Source organism: Rhyacophila brunnea, unplaced genomic scaffold (assembly GCF_057557595.1).
Source record: "Rhyacophila brunnea isolate RB1 unplaced genomic scaffold, BYU_Rbru_1.0 scaffold_3, whole genome shotgun sequence".
In the NCBI taxonomy this organism is placed as follows: domain Eukaryota; kingdom Metazoa; phylum Arthropoda; class Insecta; order Trichoptera; family Rhyacophilidae; genus Rhyacophila; species Rhyacophila brunnea.
Window position 1 is genome coordinate 8,525,620 of NW_028232965.1, and position 10,527 is coordinate 8,536,146.

Consider the following 10,527-nt stretch of genomic DNA (forward strand, 5'->3'; position numbering starts at 1 on the left):
TTTATCCATAAACTGAGAAGTTTTTATCGATTTTCTCAACAAAATGAAAAGGTGTTATAGGGGGTTTTGAAACTCAGCGACACATATTATATGAGTCGTATAGTTCCTATATACGATAAGTTCACTTTGATAAAATGTTGGCAAACTAAATATTTTCATTTAAAACTACTTCTTCTTATGAAAACCTATGATTGAATTTATATTATGGTGGTGTGTTGTTTTTATACAAATATTCACAATAAAATTAATCATTTTCGTAGCAGTAAAGGAGAAATTGACAAAACAGTGATGGACTTATCGGCATTTGGAACTAACTGTAAAATTTATCGTATTTAGGAACCCAGTAGGTGTGACTTATCAGTCTTTGTTTCTCAACGCTAACGATAAGTGGTTGACAAGTATAGGGTAAATAAAAAACAATTATTATTTCAATAAATACAAAAATAATTTGTTGTAATGATTTCATTCATTGGTGATCTGAGAATTTTCGTCAGTAAAATAAAAATCGTATTTTTTTAAATTTATTTATTATCATAAAACCTAATACATTAGAACGAATCGAACATAAGTTTTGTCTTCTCTTCATCTAATTAATCTAATAGACAAATGATTAGTAAAATAAAATCAAAAAAATATAACATGGTTAGGTAACTTAAAAAGATTTTTTGGGTAAGTGATAGTAGAAAAAGATACACAAATGTAATTACCGTCTTCACTCCTAAGCAGAGCATATGAACCTCCACAGGGTGAAGGTTATATTAACAGACCCTTTTTTCGAGGAATGGTTGTTAGCCATTCGCCCAACCCATTGGGCCCTTGCACTGGATCAAGCATACATTGAAAAAACAACATGCTCTTTTACACAAATGTACCTATTATGTATAATTTTGACACTTTTTTACTATCAATAATGTAATCACAATATTTTTTTTTTAAATAAACGTATTCCGAGTAATTTTTAACAGAAAAAATGTTATAAAAAAATCTTATTAAAAACCATTATTTGAAACGAGGGAAGTTTACATTCACACAGATTGTATTTTGTGCAGGTAGAACAATTACAAAAAAGTACGGAAATAACTAAAATAAAAACAATTGCTTAATTCGAGAGAAATTCTCAATCACCCAGTATTTGCCAACATTTAATGCAAAATAGTCGTATTTTAAATACGTTTTCCGATGATCCACGTTCTTTTTCCATAATAATTCCTAATTGATGAATCGTTTCCTTGATGTATTTCCTTCCACTTTAGCAACATTCTGGGTAAGATCAAACATTATTTCGTTGTATTTCTACTAAAAACTTGAGACACTTTTGATAACGCGAACTGTTACAACGGCCATGTTGATTTTAGCAAATGCTCGATGCTAATTGGCAGTCTACAAGGTCGCATGGATTTATCGGCCTTTGGAACCAACCGCACCGTGGATTTATCGCCGATAGGAATTCATCGTGATTTTGAAACTCTCTTTTCATATGAATTTATAGCTTTTAGGAACCGATGAACTGAACCAAATTGTGGAGCGCTGGCGGTAGAAAAAAATGTCATCATTATCTCAATTTTGACCAAAAGTGCACTTATCGTATATAGGAACTATACGACTCATAATATGTCTAATCCAAAAAGGGCACCGCCCAATCTTTTTGGTCGTATCTTATTTTGCTTACACGCGGTCCTCGACTTTCGTATGTAATATTTGGTTCCTAAAAATGTGTTTGAATCTTGAATATACAAATAATAATTATTACCATAATACAAGATTGGGTATTCCTTATTATTATTATGGTTTCTTGGATTAAGTATTTTTTTAGAAGTGATTAATTTTATAATTTATATTATAAAAAAGTATTAAAGCTAATCAAGTATTCTTGATCACTTTTTTGGATTTTAATAGCAACATTGTCTTAATTTTCGCTAAAGGTAATAATATTGATAAACGTCAAACTTATTTGTCTGTTGCTTGACTAATGACTTGACAGATGAACTTTAATTGAAAAATATAGACACTACGCAAGCATTTCCAATTTTCATTGTTACGCAGATTAGTATATTTTATCGTTTCCACAGAAAAATTGTCATGTCATCTAATAATTATGTGCCCCGTGTAACACAGGTTTGAGTATATTTCATAACACAACTAAACTTTAGAAGAAGCATAGTTCAAGCAACAATTTTATTAATTATTAGTTTCGACTGTATACATTTGTGTTTATGCAATTCTTTGCATACAAATTGACGAATAAGACATTAAGAGTGTTAGTTCCTGACGGTCACCTTTTCTAATACTTATTTGTGTTATGAGGTTAAAGTACCTACATACGTTTTTTTAATCTGAGTTTACTCCAATTACCCAGCCAAATTGAAGTTAGTGTATTACGTAACATATAATTTGATAACATTGCAATCTAAAACTGAAACCTTAAACATAATATGTTCATTACCTTGTAGCTGGATGCATTGCAACTGGATGAGGAAGTCGTAGCAATTCTTAAAAGTCAACTTTTGGAGACATCAAAGTATTTTCCGGTAAGTGCCTTTGAAGTCTAGACTCAAATATAATTTTAAGAACTTTTACTAGGTATTCTAAATGTAAAATATTTTATTTTATACTGTTAAAATACGAAGGTACAATGATTAGGTAGTAATAGTGCAGGAACCCAGCATAAAAACAGTGTCAACCTTGATGAATAAATCAAAACACATCAATATTTTATTAATTTGAACATAAGTCGTAGAAATCTTCGTCAAAAATTGTGTATTGAAATTTTGTCGCCTGTGTGCACTATCTTGCATTTACCTGCCATCAAAAATTTGTGGTCGATATTATTTTATCGTAAGATATTTATCGAAATAATTTTGGTTAAAAATATACCATAATCGATGGAATTATAAATCAATCATGGTTTTTTTTTGCGATTTTATCAGTAGTTTGAAGACATTTATCACATTGTATAATTCTTTTCTGTTTCATTATCTATTAATTTCTTTTGTGCTGTTTCCATTCTATGTAACTTTCCATGCCACGTTGCGCTTCTCTTCCATAAAATAAATAGTTTTTAAACCAATGCAGAATGATAAACAGTATGTAAAATAATTATAAAATATGTAATAGAACTGTAACATAAGAAAGAATGGGTGTACAAGTAATGATATAGGAAATAGAAAATAATTATGTAATGGATCATAAAACCAAATTATCAGCAAAACCTAACGTATTCAATAATTTCTTTCTTTCGACCATGTCCGATCCTAATAGGATCATATGGGCCTCCACAGAGTAGAGGTTTGTATTAACAGATTTTATTTTTACGAGAAATGGATGTCAGCCACTTGCTCAACCTATTAGGTCCATACCCTGACAGACACAAATTGAAAAACAATATGTGTACTTGCCAGACCCAGGATTCGAACCTGGGACCCATGGCGTTATAGTCCAACGCTTAAGTCGCGTGGCCACCGTGGGTGTAATAATTACAAAAACTAAATAATGAATGAATGAATACAAAAAATACATTATAATCTCAATGGTGCTATCAAATAGGTTAACCGTACAATAGACAGCATCATGAAACATCACATCCATTTTACGATGGGGTATCTTGAAAATCGCAAAGTTATGATGAAATTGGTGGAAAAATAAAATTTAGTACTTTCCAGTATGTAAATGAACTCATCATTAACCCAAATTTAAGTTTATAATATTTAGGTTGTGATACCATAATATGTCTATGGTTACAATCATAACGTCAGGATGTCTTAATAACAATCTCAATAGACTATCTTCGATAGAAATAACAGGTATAATGTTTTGTCTTCTGTTTCAGCCAGGTATTTTGAACCCCTTTGTACCCGAATTGGAATTATTGTTGAAGTCATTCATTTTCAAATATTCACTATGTCAAAATGCCAGTACATTTGGACAGCAGATGCTTTCACTTAAATACGACAAGGCTCTGTTATCAAGAGGAAAATTATACTGGTACTATGGCTACATGGTAGTAATCAAATACCTGAAGGATAGAGCATTTATGAGTTTCACTTCCAACAAAATGGCCCAAAGTTTTCTTTCGAGTATAGAAAAATTCCAAGTCGTCGGAGACTTCTTGAACTATTTGAGATTTTTGCAAGTCGGAAAAAATCCGGCACTTATCGACTTTTTGCTGAATCTGGAAGTAACCAGGGATAAGTCCACTAGAAATCGTTTCACAGACTATGCATGGACAAGAGAGTTGCTTTGGCATAGTTTTATTGTAAGTTACTTTCAATGTTAAATCTTTTTGTGGAATAATTCACTAAGATGACACCTATAATATTTAAATTTTAGGGATTTTCCTTTCCATTGTTTGCTCCAATTATACATATATTAGTGACATCTGTTAAATGTTATAAATAACAGGCGAAGGCATATTATCATATTTCATCAAGGCTTGAGCAAAATCAAAGCATATGTGCGAGTAAGAACGCATCGGGTATGGATGAATCTCAACAATATGCGTTAGAGTAAGATGGAATATATTTGATTGTATAAGTTAGGTAGACAAGCGTGAAGTCACTACATCGATGTTTAGTTGATTGGTGATTGGCCAAATAGTGCGGTGTTTTGATTTTTAATCGTCGATTTATAAACATGACTAGTTGTGCCGTGTCAAAAGTTCTTCTAGTATGCAGACCACGATTATTAAGATTATTGGTTATCCAGTTTGCACCATTATATTGTATTACCATTTCGATGGAGTAAATTGTTTTGGACTTATACTGTTAATGTTCTCTAATATTTACTGTAATTTATAAGTGATTTTCCAATACCTTTTCTTAATTCTAAGATGTTTAAATTATTGCAGGAACTATTAGGATTCGCTGCACCCATTTTAAATACAAGTTTTGTCAGGAAACTAATTAAAGAGAGGTCCTTTAATATATTCCGGAGAAAACAATCCCCCATATATTCTTCTTTTACGAATACCGTACCGACTATCAAGGATACAACAAAATGTCCGGAATGTGGATGTCATCCAATCTTACCCCATTATATGGGATGTGATCATATTTTCTGCCATTATTGTTTACAGGTAATAACAGTATTGTCAATATTAATATAGGGTACTATAATGTAAATAATCCATATTTTGCTAATATCTCTCTGCGGGTCTATTCTATACACAAGGCGACTTTCTAAAGTGATAAAGTGATAGTAATTATTAAATATTTGAATTGAGGTATTATAATTGTTACAATAAGTTATCCGTCTAAACCAGCGATTTCCAACCTGTGGTACGTGTACCACTGGTGGTACGCGAAAAATAATCAGTAATGGCGGACATAAAAAGTAAAAAAAAATCAGTCATAAAAATAACATTTAAACTATTGTATTTTTTCTATAATTCATAATTTTAATTAATAATATACAGTACAGTTGTTAATATGTACAGTCGATGATCGAAAATCCAACAATCAATATCGTATTTTTGGAGTGCACTTTTAAATTTAGCGCGTTAGCTATCAGTAACTTGAGATGTCGCCGTCACTGTTATGGTGGCGCTGTACTCCATTCACTTGAGCGCGCGGCTTACGAGTGACAGGTGCGTTGAAAATAGACTTATCAAGTGACAAAACTTTACAAGTAAAATTCGAACGAAACAATCTAATTAATTTTTGGTTAAACATCGATAACGAATAACGAAGAACTTTCTGAAAAAGCTCTCAAATTCTTATTACCGTTCACTAGTACGGAATTAGTAGAAAGAGCTTTTTCTTCATATGTTTTTTTAAAAAATAAGTATCGAAACAAATCGGACGCAGGTGTAGATTTAAGGGTATATCTCACATCTTTTGAACCAAATTTCAAAAAATTATGTTCTTCTAAACAAGCACAAGGATCTCATTAAATTTATTTTGCTTATATTATTGTGCTTATATTTTCGTAAAATTTGTTTAAAAATTAAACTTATAACTTGATAACAATGTATTATAATCTTAAGCAACACTTTCATAACTATTATTTTCGATAATAAATAGAAAATTTCGGTAACAATAATATTTTAAAATACAATTTCATTAATATTATTATATTTAAAACAAAAAAAGTTGCTGTAAATTTGTAAAAATGAAAGTGTGAATTGTCTCGTTTTCATCAGAAGAATTTTTACATTTACCGTGTTTAATTAATTTTACATACATATCATCATCAGCCGGGGTCAATCCACTGCTGGATGAAGGCCTCCCCAAGCCTCTTCCAACTCTCTCGATCCTGTGTCGTTCGCTGCCACGTATTTCCGCCGAACTTTACCAGTTCGTCAATCCAGCGGCCCTTAGGGCGACCTAGTGGCCGTTTTGTGCCCCTTGAGTACCACTGGATGACGGCATTTGTCCAGCGGCCGTCCTTTCGGCGAGCAATGTGTCCCGCCCATCTCCATTTCAGCTGTTTGGCAACGTCTATTTATATACATATATTTTCTATTAATATCGGTAATTTTTGGAAAAAAATTGCCTGCGGCACATTTCATTTTTTTTATACGAATAATTTAATTTAATTCTATGTAATTTTTTTTTTAATAAAATTAGTTGTTAAAAAAAACTTCTTTAAATGTCCCGGTTTTGAATTTTGACAAGAAATGAGCTTCGGCACCTTTTATTAAAAAAAAAAAAACTTTGTGATATGTAAAGTTCAAATGTCTCATTTTTATCAGAAAAAATAAAACCTTTGGTATTTTTTTTTAAACTTAAATAAATTGAGTTCTGGGAAATATAGTCACCCTATAAAATTTATAATGCAAATAGAATAACAAATTTCTCGAAATACAATCATTTTTACGACGTGGTACAATTAAGTGTGATGTACTACCAAGTGGTACGCGAGCCAAAAAAGGTTGGGAAACGCTGGTCTAAACAGTCAAAACTGTCTAACTCGCTCAGAATTTTATCACAGCCAAGAGAGGTGCTGTTAAAATATAGCACTTATTGCAACACTTACAACCAGCTTATTGTGCTTAGTGTGCTAATACTTTGATACAGACCTACCCTAAGTTTGATAATATTTATCACTTATCACTTTAGCGGCCGATAAGTATAGAATAGACCCACTGATGTAGGATGTCTCTAATCATCATGGCTAGAAACACAACATTCATTATTTCCATTGGGAAATGTGACTAAACTGTATTACGTAATGCTAAAGTAATCTGTATTGATGTAAACTTTTCGCAATATCAATTTGCAAGGGATATCGCACAATATCGCTAACGTCAGCACAAGTCCTGGCAGGAATAGCGCCAATAGACATAAAAATACAAGAACTTACAGGAATATACCAAGTTAAAACAAGCCACATACTTCCCGGACACTTACCTACAGACAGAACATACGAAAACAAAATACACTACACACAACTTCCACATCCTGGTAACAGACATCTAGAAAATATAGAACACATAGGAACAGTCGACGAAGACACTAAAACAAAATACCACATCACAGGATTGGAGATCTACACAGATGGCAGTCTAATCGATAACAAAGTAGGGGCAGCTTTTGTAGCCTACGAAGATGGAACATTAATAACCCCCCGAAAATTTAAGCTCGAAAGCTACTGCACTGTTTTCCAAGCAGAAATATTTGCTATCAAAGAATCTCTCGAGTGGACACTCAAAAGATTAAAGTTCCACAGACACGACTATGTAAACATATTCTCAGATAGCCAATCCAGTCTGGTAGCTCTCCAAAACCCATCCTCGACACACCCACTTGTAAGAGACATTTTAACACTGTCAACACAGCTTCGAATGATAGGAACAAACCCCAGATTCTTCTGGATAAGAAGTCACACAGGGATAGCCGAAAACGAGGAAGCTGATAAATACGCCAAACAAGCCACAACAGACAAAAGACCTTTAACCTATACACACTTCCCTCTGAGTTACGCAAAACAAAAACTAAACGAAGATACCATAGAGCTATGGAACCACAGATACACAACATCCGCCACAGGATCAATAACGCAGAAATTTATTCCAAACATAAACTGTGCCATCACTCTTGCCAGGAACTTAAAAATATCACACGAACTCACACAGATACTAACAGGCCACGGATCGGTGCGAGCTTATCTAAAAAGATTTAAATTGAGGGATGACGACTGTTGTCCATGTGACGGCAAAACATCTCAAACTGTGTGGCATGTCATCAACGACTGCCCTATACTAGAAAGGGAGCGATGGACTCTCAGGACTCGATGTAGACAACATAATCACGAAATTGACCTCCAAAAGCCTCACGAAGCACTAAGCAATAGAACAACACAAGAACACTACACAAAATATTTAATCCTGGCCATAAAGAAAATTAAAGATATAAATGGAGGCACCTAATTAGCCCCACATCAATGCAACTAACCCACCCAACCACCTTGTACGAAAAAGCAAGGGTATGGTTATTATTAAAAAAAAAAAAAAAAAAAAAAAAAAACAAATGAACAAAATTCATATTATTATTGCGTCATCAATTTTAATTGGATATGTAAAATAAATGTAAAACAGATTTTATTTACGTATTGGCTGAGTTATAAAAACGTGCGAGCAGAAGCTTTGAAATATTTTCGTTCATAGAAAATGTAATCTATTATGAGGGGATATTTATTTTTTCACTAATATATATTTTTGTTAATATCTTACAGGCAAATAAAATGGAGAACTCAAACTATAAGTGTCCGAGATGTAGCTTTTCTGGAACACATGTGATGCGACTACCGTGTGGATAAGAATTATTTGTTTCTTGCTCTTGTAAAATAAAAATTATATCGTGATAAAATGGGACTTTTGAATTGGATTGGTGTTAAGGTACTTTGTTGATTTCTATTACAATCGGTGAATGAAACTATTTGTATGAATTCTATAATGTGTATCTGGTTATTTTTCAATTATTATATGCTAGAAACTTATTTACCTCAATCCTATCAATCGTAGCCAATGACATTAATATGGACGAATCATCTGGAAAAGAAAATGACACTCACTTTATTGTCGGGTCTGCCGAATGGCATAATCTGTTCTAACGCCATTACAATAAAGGTGATATTGCTATAAATTCCTGATGCTTTTTGTTGGGTCTGCCGAATGGTTTGGTTCGAACGAATTCGCTCAAATGAGCATTGACATTAGAAACACTACTCTAACGCCATTACAATAAAGGTCATATTGCTATAAATTCCCGATGCGTGATATCGCATAATGGAAATTGCGTGACGTCTACCTATACATGCGAATTTACTTGCTAGCTACTGTATTGAGTGCGTCGTCCATTAATAATGTCATTGATCGTAGCAAAAGGAAAGCACAAGATAATACTATTTCCCTCCTGTCAAGTGAGATCTGCAATGTGTAGATTGCTATAAATGGTGAAGTACGATTGGCCATGCAGTTCTGCCACAACGATGTGCAGTGTTATACTTTCGAGCAGCATTCGGAGCAAACCAGCCACTTGAGTGCCTTCTCGGACTAGCCACATGCTGAAAGAAGGGGATAAAGTAATTTCTTTATTATAGTTTTGATTGTCATCCTAAAAAAATATTGCATGCAAATTTTGTTTATTGTCAAAATTTTATTCTGAAATTTTACTAAAAGGTTTGCCAAAAGTGATAATATAACTATAATATATGACATAATATGTTATTTGAAAGTTTATGGTAATATGGTGATGTGTTTATAAAAATGTGATGAATGTAGGTACAATTTTTATTTTGTTGATAAATAAAATTATATGTTTATAAATAATAATGTATTTTATTGTTGATTCCCTTAGTTTTAATGATGACCTTATCAATTGTTACATGGCAATGATGATAAGAGAGCACTTATTGGCAAAATGGTGGTTTGTAGAAGTACTGCCCTGTCTCCAATAATTATCATGTGATATTTGTAGACAGAGTCATCCTGGGATGGGCATTGTTAGAATGGTTGCAGTATAGTTAAGAAATCTATGTAAGTATATCTTATGATACTGACTGTACACATTAATATAAAATAAAGGTATGCAGTTATACCTATATACTCATCTGCTCTGAAGATAGGCAATTTTGAATCAAAATATTAAACTTTTTAAGTAGACCTAGCTACTAGCTAAGTAGCTTTCGAAAATCTTATGTGGAGTCTTTTGTTTCTAATGATAATAATTAACCTAACTAACGAACAGGGAAAATGGGACGTAAAATTTAATTATGAAAAGATCTTTTAACATTTCAAACGAAATTTCCATAGGCAAGCAATAAATAAAATTTAATGTATTTGTATTAATCTGTGGACATAATATTTCATGACTATTGTACCGAAACGTATCTATGCTTTTGGAATAATCTTCTGACCTTTGACATCTTCAGGCAACACAAATTGAAAAAAGCTACATTCGTCATCTCAATACTACTTACAACTAGATAACTTGATTTCCACTATTTTTGAGATAGCTTTTGAATATGATTCTACATTTCCTTCTCTATGAAATGATAAAACTAGGTAAGTCTGAAGTTGATGGGAACTGT

General features: G+C 32.5%; 1 protein-coding gene across 1 annotated transcript; it reads left to right on the forward strand.

Annotated features, from left to right (window-relative positions):
* The first annotated feature begins 1,963 nt into the window (after positions 1 to 1,963).
* Positions 1,964 to 9,760, forward strand: Pex2 (peroxisomal biogenesis factor 2). The gene is made up of 5 exons (XM_085952219.1): positions 1,964 to 2,115; positions 2,451 to 2,528; positions 3,827 to 4,252; positions 4,844 to 5,071; positions 8,671 to 9,760. The coding sequence occupies exons 1-5, from the start codon at positions 2,080 to 2,082 to the stop codon at positions 8,752 to 8,754; spliced, it is 852 nt and encodes a 283-aa protein (XP_085808345.1). The 5' UTR covers positions 1,964 to 2,079; the 3' UTR covers positions 8,755 to 9,760.
* Positions 9,761 to 10,527: the final 767 nt, after the last annotated feature.

What these genes read in the sequence shown, in the direction of transcription:
- Pex2 (XM_085952219.1), top strand. Translation starts at nt 2,080, where the DNA reads ATGTCATCTAATAATTATGTGCCCCGTGTAACACAG. An exon ending in ATGTGCCCCGTGTAACACAG is followed by an intron (nt 2,116 to 2,450) that starts GTTTGAGTATAT and finishes ATTACCTTGTAG; the next exon opens with CTGGATGCATTGCAACTGGA. An exon ending in TCTGCCATTATTGTTTACAG is followed by an intron (nt 5,072 to 8,670) that starts GTAATAACAGTA and finishes AATATCTTACAG; the next exon opens with GCAAATAAAATGGAGAACTC.